Genomic DNA, 15,978 nt, shown 5'->3' with positions numbered 1-15,978 from the left:
GTGGCCTGGTCTTTGGACTTCATCTTACTCGAGAAGTTTCAAAATGACCATCTCTTGCTATTTGGTGTCTTTGCCTTCAAAATACCAGAATTCTTATTCCCCAGAAGGTCATTCTCAGATCACTTGTAAAGCAGCCTGAGGAACTAGTGCTATACACATAATATATTTTCTCTAGAACTGCTATAATTTTTATATTGACACCGACAGTATTTGCAGTATTTTAAAGTTGGCAATAGGACTAAAACCATAATGTATTTGTATCATTTCCCTATTTTAAAAATTCTGTTTGTTCATTTCATTATATTCATATTATACTTAAAAAAAAAAAAGACTATAAGCCTTACCTGTCAACTGTCTCATAGGATTTTGTTTTTTCTTAAATTTTAGGTACTCCTATCCATTCTTTGGTAGTGCAGCTCCTATTATGACTAATCCTCCTGTAGAAGTTCGCAAAAACATGGAAGTTTTTCTCCCGCAGTCTTACTGTGCATTTGATTTTGCAACTTTGCCTCATCAGCTGCAAGATACCTTCTTAAGGTAATATGTATACAGTCTGTATGATAGGACCTACTCTTGAAAATTGATATCTTGTTAACAAGAGCAAGCCTTAGAGTTTTAAATTCACAGCAGTCGGTGCATTTGAAAAACCTAGAAACAAAGGTACTGGTAATGTCTGCAGTGTTTGTGCTTTTGTTTTAAAGTTTTATATGGTTACAGAGGCTCTTTGTAGATTTTACTATCTTGTCTGAATTTAGATGTTAGAACTATGTTGATAGGCCTATGAGTAAAGAAGCAGCTTTGAAAAGTAGTCATGTTTCCTCATAATACATAAAGATAAATACAAACAAGCTATTTAGTTTTTATTACTGCTTCACCAGTTGACTGTGGTTATTGTTGGCTTTTTCTGATTTGTCATCTATATAACATGGAGGTGTTAATCCAGTTGTCTGAATTGGATTTGTGAAGAAAATGAGATCTTTAATGTCCTTTTACTTTCTCAGAGTATCACAATTCAAATTTGTGTATTAAAAGGAAGAAGGAAGATTAAAAATAGTGTCTGGAGGGTTTTCTTAACTGTACAGAAAGAGGTGTAGAAAACGTAATAGTATTTTCTGTTGGTTACCCATGGAATTGAGTCTTTATAATCCAGGTAACAAAAACATCTTTGACTCCATTTGGAGAACTCAGAGATGTTACCAACTTAGTTCAGAACTGATAGATATGAACACTTGTTTCTCTCTTCCTCAGGATTCCACTGCTGGTTGAATTATGGCACAAGGATAAAATGAGTAAAGATTTACTTCTGGGAATCGCCAGAATCCAGCTTTCTAACGTCTTGTCTTCAGAAAAAACACGCTTCTTAGGTTCCAGTGGTGAACAGTGTTGGCGTCAAACTTATAGTGAAAGTGTGCCTTTTATAGCAGCACAGGGGTAATGCATTTCTCAGAATTGGTCTTAGCTTACTTTTTATTCTTATTAACTGGGTACAGCCTTGTCCTTTCTTGTCATCTTTGTTTGATCTTTCTTCTTTGACCAATGGGTGCTATATTCTAATTTGCTTTTTAGTTTTCTGGTATCCTTTTACCTTATTATTCTGTTAACACTTAGCCTTGTTAGTATTTCCCTCCTGTCTCTTAAGCCAGAGAATTTTAAATTCCGGCTATTATTTTTAGTTAGTAATCAGGGTTACTAAATATTATAATGTATTTTTACATTACTTTGCATTGGGAATGACTGGCTTTCTACTTGACAGGTATTTTAAATTTTGCTTCCAGTCTAATTTCTGAGAATGTTACAAATATTTGACACTTTTAAAAAGAGTATTGTTCTTCTGCCCTGGAATTTATTGGCACGGGGAAAAACTGAAGTTCACATATCTTACACAAAAGACCTTTTTTGAGTGATCTTTTTCAATTTAGCAACAGAAGTCTAAATATACTTTAATATTATATATCACATGCCTTGATTTTTGAAGCATAATCAGAATGTAGCATGAACTCAGGCTCAGTAAAAAGCTGAGATCTAAGAGTAGCTTGAAATTCCTTTTCTTGCTCTTACCCATCTCTAGTCACTTGCAGAAAGTAAAGAGTTGAGTAAAACCTGTACTCGGAGGATCTGGGAAGAGGTGTTTTAGAGTATCACAGATGCTGCTGAACTGAAAGTTATTTTAAAAATACCATTTTTTGGTCAAATAACTAGAATATCATGAAAATAATTAGATCATTGCTAGTTATTTTAAATCTGTGGGTTATGAATATTAACTTTTATTGCCCTGCTCTGTACACAGAGAAGTTTTTGGGGAATTAGCTAAGATAGTGCTCCATTTTGCTTTATTCATGTCTTCTAAAAGCTGTGAGATTAGAAGAAAATGTGTCAGTTGATTATTAAGGGTTGGCTTGTGTGGATTTCATTCACTGAAGTTTTGTTTGAACAAAGATTTATGGAATAGATTTGATGCAGACAAAGCCATGTTTCTTGTAGCCAAGTTTGTGTTTTTCTCTAATATTTTGGTAAAAGCTACATGGGGTTCTGTGATACAGAGATCTCCTCATTATTATAAAAATTATATATAATTATCCAATTTTCAGTAATTATCCTGACACAGTGCTCCCATCCAGTAAAAGATTTATGTCTAAGTGCTTCATACCAGGAAAATGTAGAATAAGAATTCAGAATAATCTATATAATGAAGAGTAGGGAAATTTTTTTTCTGCATTTTGCTATGTAAATTCATTAGGCTATTTTACAGTCATTAAAAAGTGCATTTTTGAATTAATATTGATGACACACAAAAAAATGGTCCTGATGGAAATGGAGAGAAAGGAACAAAATAGTATGATCTCAGTATGCATGATATGTATATGAGTGCATGTGCCTCTGCACATACATAAAACATGAGAGGAAGGAAATGAAAATTCAGCAGTAACTACCTATGGCAATAGGATTTTATATTTCTCCATATCTACAGTATTTTCCTATTTTTTAGCGAATATAGGTATGTACTTACTAGAGTGTGTATACTCAAGTAAGATCTGTGTATACTCAAGTAAGATCTTGTATGTGGGAGGTCGTGAAGTGTATAGAACTTCAGTTTGAGTAGCAACAGTGTCAGATACAAGAAATGTGACCTAGTTAGTGCTTTAGCATGGGGAAATAAAAGGAAAAATAATATAAAAGTGTTTCCTTGAATTTTAAGATATTTCTTATTTAACCTGTAGGTCAAACAACAGGATAATAGATCTTTCTTACACAGTAACTCTAGAAGATTATGGACTAGTAAAAATGCGTGAGATTCTAGTCTCTGATTCATCTCAGGTAAGTATCACTGAAAGTGTGACATGACGCCTTATAATGGATCTAATGTGCTATGTGTGTCAGTGTGTTTCAATACATTTTGGTTCATGGCTCAGGGTTTATCTGCTGCACAACAGAAGCCATCTTCCATTCCTCCTGCACCATGTCCTTCAGAAGTCCAGACAGAGCCTCGAGAAACCTTGGAATACAAAGCAGCATTGGAGCTGGAAATGTGGAAAGAGATGCAAGAAGACATTTTTGAAAACCAGGTTACTTTTTAAATGTTACTTTAAGGCAGTTTTGTTTTTGTCTACTGACTACATTTCTTTCTTCTCCATAAGATTTTTCTCTCTGTTCATGGGTACCCTCCCCAGTCCCTCACTATCAAGAATGCTTTACCCTTACAGTAAAATAGAATTAAAAACTACTCGATAAATAACAGCTGGGCAGAAGCCATGCAGAAGGATTCCCCTTAACTTTCTCCATGACTCTGGGGCAGAATTAGCATTGAAGACTACAATTCAGAGGTTGGAAACTTGGGCATTTCTTTTAATTTCTGGCCCTCATGTAGCATACAGAATCATCTAGAATCATCTGTGTTGAAATGAGAGTTAGAAAACAGGTCTTAACATTAGCTTTATACTCACATACTTTATACTCACAACAGCTTTATACTCCCAGCAATATACTCATATATTCCTTACCTCATGCCTTCTCTTTATTTGGTTTAAGAATAAAATAGAGTGCCTGAAAAAAAAAAACATGATCAGTGATCAGTATTAATTATTTACCAGAGAACAACTGATTTGTATATTTGAAACAGTGATATGTTTGCCTTTTGTAGCTAAGGCAGAAGGAATTGGCTCATATGCAGGCTCTTGCAGAGGAATGGAAGAAAAGAGATCGAGAGAGAGAATCGCTTGTAAAGAAAAAGGTAATAACTTCTGTAGAAATTGAAGGTGGAGAGGAAAAATCTTCATGATAGTATCTGGTACATGCATCAAAAAAAAATCTGTGGAATAACAAAGTATAGTGGTTGTTGATTGGTTTGGATAAAGTGCTGAATGGGTCAGTAGTAGGAGGAAGGCCTTTCTCTGTAAGATGTTTAGTGCTTTTTTGATTTTGAAACCTGCAAATGTATTATTCAGGAAATGAATATTCTAGGAAAAAAGCCTACTTTTTTGTGAAAAAAGAAAACTGCACATTTAAGTATATATGTGTTATAACTTGTTAGTTAATAAAACATTAAAAATTTATAAGCCCTTTTTAAGACTTGTATTCTGGAATAAATGACATTTTTACAAATAATAATACCATCTGATCTTACTCCAAAAAGGCAAAAGTTCAGTACTTACCCATTTACACTCATGTTATTGAGTAAAACAAAAACCCTGAAATTTAGACTTGCTATTTAGCTTTCATTTTAGCAGTTAATGATGGATCTATAAATGAGAGAAGACAACCAATGGCACGGTGGTTTGCTACACTCAACCAAGAGACAGAAGCAAGGTGCAGACTAGAATATTCTTGAAAGTTATTTTCTTCTCTGACTTCAACTATTTATATTTAATAGGTAATAATTGACATGCTTGGAATTTTTTTTTTTTAATGCTTGGGTTTAAATCTACTGTTTGGCTCTTGGTTTTCCATTTGTTCCATCTTTTCTTATTTTTTTGTCCTTTGTTTTAGATTCATTGACTTTTTTATGATCCCATTTTATTTTTACTATTGCCTTATTACCTGTATCTCTATTTTACTGCCTTTTTTTTTTTTTGGTGGTAGCTTTAAGATTTAAAATATGCAACTTTAATTTATTCCAGTATGCCTCTGAATGCTGTTATACCACTTCATGTGTAGTATAAGAAGTTTACAACCGTACATATCCATGTTCAGCATATGTCCTTTGTGCTGTTACCATCATAGATGTTGCTTTTACATGTCTTACCCTTAAATATATTTTTGAAGAGTTAGTTTGTAAGGAAGTAAAACTTTGAGGCAGTAGTCTTTTTCTTAGCGAAATACATAACATTTCTTGCAATATAGGTCTGATGGCAATAAATGCTGTTAGCTTTTGTGTGAAGAAGTATTTATCTGTCCCTTATCTATCTATCTATTTATGATTTATTTATTTATTTATGATAGAGAGCGAGTCAGAGACACAGGCAGAGGAAGAAGCAGGCTCTATGCCGGGAGCCTGATGTGGGACTCGATCCTGGGACTCCAGGAACGCGCCCTGGGCCAAAGGCAGGCGCCAAACCGCTGAGCCACCCAGGGATTCCCTGTCCCTTATTTTAGAAGCTCTTTTTACCAGGTATAGAATTCTGAGTTGACAGTTTCTTGTTGCAGTCTTGAAAGTTGTTTTATTTGCATTTTGGCTTGTGTTGTTTCTGATGGAAAGTCTGCAGGCCTTTTTACTTTGGCCTTCTGTCTGTAATGTCTTTTTTTCTCTCAACTACTTGTAGGATTTTTTTCTTTATCACTAGTTTTCAGCATTATGATTTTGGTGGGCCTTGTGGTTCTGTGGTCTGTGTGCATGTGTTCGCCCTGCTTGGAATCTTTGAGCTTCTTTGATGAGCTTCTGTGTTTCTTTCTTTTGTGCTTAGATTCCAGTGTATGTGTATCTTAGACTGCTTGATAACTGTCCCAGTGAGAAGTGAATTGTCTTTTTTTTTCTTCTCAGTGCTTCATTTTGGGTATTTTTTATTGCTGCGATTTGAGGTTCACCTATCTTTTCTTCTCAGGGGTCTAATTTGCCATGAATCCAATTCAGCATAATTGTTCATTTCATATACTGTATTTTTCATCTCTGAAAGACCTATTTGGGTCTTTGTTTGTTTAATAAATTTATTTTTTGGGATCCCTGGGTGGCGCAGCGGTTTGGCGCCTGCCTTTGGCCCAGGGCGCGATCCTGGAGACCCGGGATCGAATCCCACGTCGGGCTCCCGGTGCATGGAGCCTGCTTCTCCCTCTGCCTGTGTCTCTGAGCCTCTCTCTCTCTCTCTGTGACTATCATGAATAAATAAATAAAATCTTTAAAAAAAAAAAAAATAAAAAAAAAAAATAAATTTATTTTTTATTGGTGTTCAATTTGTCAACATACAGAATAACACCCTGTGCTCATCCCGTCAAGTGCCCACCTCAGTGCCCGCCACCCAGTCACCCCCAACCCCCGCCCACCTCCCCTTCTACCACCCCTAGTTCGTTCCCCAGAGTTAGGAGTCTTTCATGTTCTGTCTCCCATTCTGATATTTCCCACTTATTTTTTCTCCTTTCCCCTTTATTCCCTTTCACTATTTTTTATATTCCCCAAATGAATGAGACCATATAATGTTTGTTTTTAAACCTATTCCATCTTTCATCATATTCATGTTTACTCTTCAGTGTCTGCACTATCTTTATAATACATTATCTTCTAGTTCCAACTAGTATCATTTTGAGGTCTCTGTTTTTTTCACCTGGTTATAGGTTATAATTTTCCACTGCTGTGCATAATGGGTAATTTTTTGTTAGATGGCAGAAACTGTGAGGTTCATATTGTGGATTGCTGTATCTCGCTGTGATATGAAGTTACTTGGGAGGAGTTTGATCCTTTTAAGTTTTGCTAGAGTGAGCTGCCAACATCTCATAGCCTTGGGCTCTGTGGTAGTATGTTTATGCCTCGCATGTCACAGGGTCTCTCCTTTCAGTCGGGTAGGAAGGCATACTCTCCTCAGACCTGTCTGAGCTCTGGGAATGCTTCATCCTTGAGCGTTCCAGTGTAATGTTCCCAGCCCCAGGGAGTTTGGCCTCACACTAGAGCTGACTACATCTGTCTCCTCTCCTCATGAACTTGACTTGCCCCAGCCTCTTCAGTCTCATGTCTGTCACCTCAAGTCCGCCAGGTTGAGAGGCCCTGCTGGATGCCCCCCTTCTCTGAACTAGATTCTGGAAAGTACCTCCAAGGAAGTCCACTAGAGTTCCCATAGATCCTCATTTGTTTGTGCTCTGTCAGGGCTGATGGGCCCGGGTTGCCCATTCTCTAGTGTGTAACAGTTGTTTCGTGTGGGTTGTTCCATTCGTGTTTGTAGAGTAGGGGCAGTTGGTCTTCTATGGGTAGACTGAGCAGCAGTCCCCCAGGCCTTTGACTTTAAAGTAACTGTCTCAACTTTATCTCCCTTAATTCTCAATCATTAAAAAAAAAAAATTAAGATTTTATTTATTCATGATAGAGAGAGAGAGAGAGACAGAGACAGAGATAGAGACACAGGTGGAGGGAGAAGCAGGCTCTGTGCCGGAAGCCCGACACGGGACTCAATCCTGGGACTCCAGGATCATGCCCTGGGCCAAAGGCAGGCGCTAAACCGCTGAGCCACCCAGGGATCCCCCTCAACCATTAAAATTTTGAAAAACCAGTGAGTTAAAAGAAAAATAGGACTACTCTGAAGTGTCTATTCTTAAGAAATGTTCAAATAACCAAAATCAAAAAATTAGAGGCCCTCACACAAATTTTATAGTGGTTGTACCTAATGTGATTTTCATATTAAGTAGCATTTATAGTCCTCAGGTATTCTTTATGAATTGAATCTGAGTGAGCTGTGAAATATTTAAAGTTTTTGTATTTTTTATTTAGCTTTTAAGGCAAGATAAGTTTATTGTTGAACTGTTTTCTTAATGTTGTCAAAGAGTTTTTCAGTGTTGAGGCATGCAAAAGTCAAATCTTGAAAAATTTTTTTTTAGTTAATAATTTTGACAAATCCAACTTGTGCCCTAATTGAACTTTCTATTGCCAGAGAGAGAGAGAAATCAGTTTTTGTGTAATGGGTTGGAAAAAAAAAAAAGTCAAGGTAATTTTTTGTTGGTTGTCATTTTGGTATTATCTTTTCATTTGGCTTTCAATATATACAATTTCTATTACCATTTCAGCTTGAAATGACAAGCTCCTGACTAGTTAATAAGAACTCTGCTCAGAAAATGCAATATGATATCTGTCTAGTAAGTGGCTGTTTATTTGAATTAGTCATGTCCAAAAAGTTGATTGGATGTTGCCATTTTATTTCAACCTAAATACATTTGAGAGTAAGAACTCATCCAGTATAATGTGTGCCCTGTCTTGCAAGAATATGGTCAACTAGGATGAGATCCATTTTCTAAAACTTGATAAGTTACTATAAAATTGATTCACTGTGGAGAAGTCCTACAAGTCATACAGGGCTTATGTGATCTGTCTCCCAGCTGCTTCTATGACCTCATTTCTGTCAGCCTTCTGCTACAGTCTGTTCTCACCAACCTGGCCTCCTTGTAGTTCCTTAGACATGCTAAGCCATGGCCTCCCTCAGGATCAATAGAATGTTCTTTTGTTAGAGGTATTTCCTGGTTTCTGTTGAGAATTGTCTGAGTGAGGTCTTCTCTCATCATTATTATATCCAAAATAGTGCCTGGGGGCAGAGGAAGAAGGCATAACTATACACTCATTCTGCTTATTTTTGTCTTATCATTTACTTAGGATTGCATTAGGGCAGCCTGGGTGGCTCAGTGGTTTAGTGCCACCTTCAGCCCAGGGTGTGATCCTGGAGAGCGGAGATTGAGTCCCACGTCGGGCTCCCTGCATGGAGCCTGCTTCTCCCTCTGCCTGTGCCTCTACCTCTCTCTGTGTCTCTCATGAATTAATAAATAAAATCTTAAAAAAAAAAAAAGGGGGGGGGATTGCATTAAACACCTACTTTGTTCATAGTTTTCTTCCCTCAGAGTACAGGTTTCACAGGACTTTGTTTTACCCACACCTGCTAGGTTTTGAATAGATCTTTGCTATTTAAATGATTTCTAGTTTTTAATACAGTTTTTAGTTTGAGATACATGGGGAATATTGGCATATGCAGCAGATACTCAGACTTAGAGGTCTCAATCTCTGGAGGGGATTTTGACTTTGCAATCTGGATTTGGGAGTTCTGAGTGTACGTGATGGTAGGTGGTTCATGTCATCTGTGGAGGTCATATAGCAGGAAAGGAGACCTCCTGAGACAGGGCTCTGCATGCCTTTGCATTCCCAGAAGCAGAACATTGGAATTCTGACTCATCATCCTGTTTCCCTATCTCTGTAGGACTTTTTAAGGAGGTAAAGCACGCTTAGCTCTTTTTTTTTTTTTTTTTTTTAATTTTATTTTAGATAAACCAAAGGTAGGTGGTAGAGTTAAAAGAATTAATATATAAGTGATCATGATGGGTTGGTAGGCTAGGACTAAATCATTGAAATAAAGTTAACAATGAGAAATGTCATATTTGGTAAACACATCAGTCTTTTGGACAATAGGTATGTGGATATAGTTATCCCAGGTTTAAAAACAAAAGACTTGGGGGATTTTCTTTGACACAGCAAATGACATGATTAGGATCCTGAAATAGCATATGCAGACTAAGTTAACAGACTTGCTGTTCTTATCTCTGGCCAGGGGACATTCTTTGGCTTCTGAAGTAGTGAGATCACATCTGGGTACCACATTTTTAAAAAGACTTTAGTCTAGAATCTAGACTCTAGATTAAATCTAAGATATTAGATGATGTAGAAATCCTAATATGTGAGTAATAGCTAAAACTTGTATTTATCTTGGAGAAGAAAAAACACTAAGAGGATACGTGATGGCTATCACCAGATTCAAATATGTGAAGATAGATTTTTATTTTCCTTCTGTTTAAGGGATACAAATATGATTCAGGAGCATCAAACCAATGTCTTAATGACTGTGGGAAAGAGAAGATTAGGATGAGGACTGGGATCTGGAGAGTAGTTGGTGAGACCAGAAAAAGTGGTTCAGAAAGTTCTAGTAAAAATGATCAGAAATGAAAGATAAAAAACTGTCAAAGTCCTACATCCTGTGTAGGTTGACCTAACAGACCTCTTACTCTGATTGGGACTCACAGGGTCAAAGGGCAGAGCAGGATTTCAGACCATAGCAATTGGGGTGCTAGGCTTGGGTCCCAAGCAGGGAGTCTGGCTTCAGAAGTAATCATGAGCTCAGTTATTGGAATTGTAGGAAAGGATCAGATCTGAACCAGAAGGAGGACTGAGTTGAAACTGACCAGTGTTCTAGGAAAGGAGTGTAAGTGATAAAGGGGTGGGGGGGGTGGGGGGCGGGCGTCAGAGGAATACTGGAGTATTGACCAAGGCAGATTTTAAGGAGCTCTAAGTGTTGACTGAACATAGGATTTTACTAGTGGTCTGATTGCCCCATGAGAGAAAGAACTTCCTCAGGAAATGGAGAGGCATCCAGGTAGAGGCTAGATGGGCTTCCTTCCTTTGAGCACTAGAAAGAATTTCTGCCTTGAATTGGTGGATATAATTCATGATTTTACTATTCCTACATCTTTTTGTTTCAGTAAGTTATAATGTATGCATTGTTGAATTTGTTCATGTTTTGAATTTGGGGGAAAGGTAATTTTTCTTTTATTCTATTTTAGGTGGCTGAATATACTGTTCTAGAAGGAAAACTTCAAAAAACCCTAATTGACTTAGAGAAGCGAGAGCAGCAGCTTGTCCTTGCAGAATCAGAGGTAACTGTATTCCTCTGTCGTATGTCTTCATTTCCCAGAATCCATGTACTAGGCACATACTATTATTTTTCCTTTATGCTCATGTAAAATCCATTTCATGGAAATTGTCTTGTAGGCATGATGGAGAAAACTGCTGTTCAATAATAGGTCAGAATGTGAGGAATAGACAGTGAAGTGTCTGTTACTTGAAATGTTATTCAGCCAACTTTGGCTGACGTCTGCAGTGGTAGAGATTTTTGGTTAACGTTCGCATTATGGGGAAGGAAGGACAGGTTCACTACCTAGAGAATAGAGAAAATGTGTAGCACATGCTTAGTGGCCTAAAATTCTGACGTTCTCAGTAAAAAGGGATTATCCCTCTTTGTTGCCCATTAAAGGTTAGATCCAAAGGATGAATGAAAACTTTTGTTAGGTCTTATTAAATTTGACTCTAAATGGCTATTTAAATTATTACAAAAGTCATTTCAAAGTAAATAGAATTCCTTCCACATTAAGTTAATATGCCCCTTCCCTAACCACCTGTATTTCTCAGAATTTTTCTCAGCATATCTCTCTAACCTAATCTTCACACATTTTCTGGAATTTATAAATTGATTTAGATGTTTGACCTTAAATATATGGTTTCCAACACTAAGGCTCAATCACCTTCTATGTTATTAGGCAGAATGTAAGAAATTTTGTTTTTTGTTTGTTTTTAGCAGAGTTTGAATTTATAATCCTGCACTCAAGACCTGAGGTCAAGAGTTGGCTGCTTAACCAACTGAGCTACCTAGGTGCCCCAGTGTTTTGTAAAGATCAGGGCAGAGGGAGAAGGAGAGAGAACCTTAAGCAAACTTCCTGCTGAGCAGGGAGCCTAGCACAGGGCTTGATCTCACCACCCTGAAGATCAGGACCTGAGCTGAAACCAAGAGTTGGATGCTTAACCAACTGAGCCACCCAGGCACCCCTAGAATCTAAGAAATTTCTAAAGAAGGAATGAAACGGGCATATTTGCTTAGGTAACGCAATGCTAAGGTTTTATTCAAATAGGAATATTAAGTGATTAGGGCCTTTTCATTTGAGTTTATGCAAGTCATATATGGAATTTTGGATATACATTGTATTTTAAAATTAAATGATGGATTAAAAATGTATGATTTCAGTATATACTTAACCACTCCTTTTAATAATGGAAAAGGATGTGAAAATAAATTTGTAAATATTCTAAACTTTTGACTGTATATAAGGATAACAGACTCTTGACCAGTGTAATGCAGCCAAGAGTGAGCTGACCTCTAACAGACACACTTGTTCTCAGGTTCAAAGAGAAAGAAAGGAACTGAAATCGGAACGTGAACGGAACCTGCAAGAACTTCAGGACTCCATCCGGAGAGCCAAAGAAGACTGTGTTCATCAGGTTGAACTAGAAAGGTTAAAGATGAGACAGCTGGAAGAGGACAAACACCGTCTACAGCAGCAGGTGGCCTCTCCGAGCAGTTAGTCCTAGGGGCTTGCTTATCTGTATTCACTGACAGGGTCCCAAAATTCACAGTAATTCCAACTTATGATCATATTGATTGCAACTGAGATTCAGATATACTTTTAAGTCAGATCCTGTTTTCCTAAATCAAAGCCAAAAACTACACTTGGACCAGGTCTCTTCCCTTATAATTACTCACATGGAAAGGAACTAAATTTCAGGTAGATCGCCAGATTTTTTTCTGATAAATTTCGTTGTGGCCAAAGTATTATATGTCACTGAACCAAATTTAGTTAAGAACCAGGGTTGGTGAGAGAATGGCCTGTGCTCCCATCCCTCCTTCCCTTACACTCACCTGTCCGCCCCAGCCACTCCACTCCCCAGCCTCGTCCTTCCAGCCAGGTGTCAGGGAAGCCACCAGTGGCAGATCCCTTTTACTTCTCACTGACAGCTTCTACACTGTTGTCTTCATGTTTATATATTGTCTTCTCTTACCCTCCGTGCCACTCTTCTCCTGGTGTGCCTCTACTTTTCTGGCCACCCCTCAAGCTCCTTTGCAGGCTGCTTTTCCTTTTTTCTAGCCATTCAGTGTTGGGCTTTTTCCAAGCTCAGGACTTAGTTTATACAAAACAATCTTATTTGCACCCATAGCTTCAGAGACACAGTGTACCTCTGGGACTTTTACATTTATATCCTTGACATGGTAGAACCATCCAGCTAATCAATTGCATTTTGACCTCTACTTGGATCTCTCATAGGCATTGAAAACTCACCCTGACACTCCTGTCCATACCTGACTCTCCTCTAAGTGTCATTTCAGTAATGGACCCTCTTATCTGTTCTTGTTACAGCCAGGGTGATGTTGACACTCGGGGAATCCTCACACCCTCCATTAACAGCCTCCAGTATCATCTTATTGCTCTGAGGATAAAAATCAGAGTTAGGATCTTGCCCTATTAGCCTTTGCGTAGTTGGGACCCAGCTGACTTCTTTGGCTGGGTCTCCCATCTTTCCCCTCTGCTGGAGGCTCTCTGACCTCACTGGGTTTCCTTTGAGTCCTCAGGCCTACATAGGATCTTGGTGTGTACTGCTTTTTCTGAGCCTTGTGAACTATACTCATCCCTGAGTTTCAGGCTGAAGCATCACTTAGCCAGAGCAATCTTCCCTGACTCCTGTTCTCTAAGTCTCCATCGAGTTTTTATTAGATGTATTAGCAGTTAGTTTTTATTTTCATTAGCGTGATAATCTGATCAGCATTAGATTGTTAGTTCCATAAAACTCCTTTGGTTTGTATGTGTATGCCTGGAGCTCAGCCACCCTTCAGAACATACATAATAGTGCTTAATAAATTCTTGCTGGAGAAAAAAGGATCAAGCTGTTAAAAATTGTTTATCCTTCTTGAAAAATTTCAGCATAGGATAGATATGTATGGTCAATGCCTCCAAACTCTTCAGTAAATTCTGGCATGAAGAATAGTTTCCATAACTGTTCAGGGCCAGATAAAGTCACATTACTTAGTTGTACAAGGGGGCAGTCGTGATAGAATTCACCAGTAGTGCTTCCTTTCTTCCATTTCTTAGGACGATCGAGCCTCCTAGAACAGAGGCTTCTAACATGTATTAGAATCACCAGGAGATTTTTTTAAAAAGCCTATTTCTACCTTGTCCCAGACTGATATAATTAGCTTACATCTTTGTGGGAAGAACCTTTGTGGCAAGAGCTGGCAATTTAGCAAAAATTACCCCAGGCACTCCTAAAACATAGTCTAAGACCTTGGGAGAAACCCAGCTGGGGAGTAGAAGGAGCTGGGGGGCAGCACATATTTCTGGGATGCTAAAATCCGTTAGCGCTTTACTGGGAACATTTCATATTTTTATATACAACATTCTAGGCCCGTACTCAGAACCAGATTCCGTATACTTAACACAGTTCTAACCAGACAGGAACAAATGACAAAAAGACACCGTCAGTGAAAGATGATCAAGTATCTGTATTCCATTATATAAAAAGCAGGTCCCACAACTCCATCAATGTTGTTTATGGACCATTTAGCAAAAGAAAAAGAGCCTATTATGCCTCAGAGCTTACTTTCTGTAAAACCTGATTGGAGCCACAGTAATTATCTCTGCATGGTGGAAAAAATACCAAATATGAAGTCTTTTAAACAAAAGCTAAAACAAATGTGACAGAGATGCTTGAGGACGGTTCTTATTCAAATTTAAAAATAGAAATTTGGATATTCCAAGAGGTAACCTTCAGATATCTGAAGAATTTTCAGGTAATGGAATATATCATTACCTAAAGATGCAACATAAATCCTAATTAGAGTTATTTGTATTTACTGGCATGAAATAAGAATTTATTATTGATAATTTTAAGTTCCATTTCTGTCTTACATTTTCTCAATATTTCAAATACAGGTAAGTCATGTCGTAGCGTTAAGATAAATGGGTTTATCTAAAGATTAGTAGTCATAGTGTTACATGTTTTTGGAAGGCTTCTTTAACAGTGCTTGTATGCATTTGATTAAAAAAAAATCCAGATTTGAAAAGAACACCTTTATATCCTATTTATTTTCGGAGGGGTTTTTTTTGGTAGTTCTGAAACTGTTCTAAGGGGAGTTATATATAGACTTGAGTCAAGGTGGTCTCTTTCTAAATTTAATAAAGTGCCTGCTTTCATCAGAGCATTGTTCTAGGGTTGAAAATGTCTGGATGCTACTCATGCTAGCTTTTAGGCACTGCCACAGTCATTGAGCTTCTATAACCCTCAAATTTCTTAGCCACAAAAATGAAAGTATTGAGCCAAATACTCTTGAAATGATTTTAAGTTGTAATAGTATTTGAATAACGAAGTTCTTAGAGCTTCAAATAATAAGAAAAATACTGCACTAAAAGTTTGTTTTCATCCATAATTAGCTGGTGTATGTAAAATGCACAGTATTTTCTTACATGTGACATTTCAAGTATGTGGTATCAGTATTTTTATAAAGTGAATTTCATTTGCCATTTAAAGTTTAACAAAAATGTTCTTGTGATACTGGTTTTATAACAAATTTCATACTCTTAGGTTTTTGTATCTTAATTTTTCTCATATTTCGGGAATTTTCTAAATTTTCTACTATAAACATGCTTTAAAATTAAAAAAATACACTTGAATTCTGTACTATTGAACTTAGCATACTGGTGTTATTTAAAGCCTATAATACTTTTTTTTTTTTCTTAATATACAGCTTAATGATGCTGAAAATAAGTATAAGATTTTGGAAAAAGAGTTTCATCAGTTCAAGGATCAGCAAAGCAACAAACCAGAAATCCGCCTACAGTCTGAAATCAATCTTCTCACCTTAGAAAAGGTACTCATGTCAGATTATGGCAATTTAACCAATTCTAATAATTTATAAAATCAGTAAGTATTAAAAAAAAAATCAGTAAGTATTATTTGACTATAAAACAATGTTTCACTGTAGTATTCTGATGTCAATTAAGAACAGAATTCTAGACACATGACATTTGTCAGTACTTGAATTTCTTTTATCAGTTTTATCAGCTATAGCTTGCTTATACTGTAATGGGTAGTTGTTTGCATTATCACAGAAGTGACTAACTATAAGAATAAAGGAATCTGTGAAACTTTGAGGAAGGGTAAAGAACAAGTTTTAAGATAGGAGCAAGAACTGGGGGAAGTAGGGCATCTCCTGT

At 37.1% G+C, this 15,978-nt stretch overlaps 1 protein-coding gene across 9 annotated transcripts in view; it reads left to right on the top strand.

Moving 5' to 3' along the window:
• Window positions 1–15,978, top strand: part of CEP120 (centrosomal protein 120) — a 119,797-nt gene that overhangs the window by 82,054 nt on the left and 21,765 nt on the right. For all 9 annotated transcript variants that reach the window (XM_072840779.1, XM_072840778.1, XM_072840775.1 and 6 more), the window contains 8 exons: window positions 388–537; window positions 1,249–1,431; window positions 3,219–3,315; window positions 3,411–3,563; window positions 4,139–4,228; window positions 10,726–10,818; window positions 12,116–12,277; window positions 15,510–15,632. In XM_072840779.1, coding sequence (XP_072696880.1) covers window positions 388–537; window positions 1,249–1,431; window positions 3,219–3,315; window positions 3,411–3,563; window positions 4,139–4,228; window positions 10,726–10,818; window positions 12,116–12,277; window positions 15,510–15,632 — 1,051 coding nt within the window. The remainder of the gene's footprint in view (window positions 1–387; window positions 538–1,248; window positions 1,432–3,218; window positions 3,316–3,410; window positions 3,564–4,138; window positions 4,229–10,725; window positions 10,819–12,115; window positions 12,278–15,509; window positions 15,633–15,978) is intronic.

The sequence above is a fragment of the Canis lupus genome, chromosome 10 (assembly GCF_048164855.1).
Source record: "Canis lupus baileyi chromosome 10, mCanLup2.hap1, whole genome shotgun sequence".
Classification (NCBI taxonomy): Eukaryota; Metazoa; Chordata; class Mammalia; order Carnivora; family Canidae; genus Canis; species Canis lupus.
This window is presented reverse-complemented; position numbering and strand designations above follow the sequence as displayed.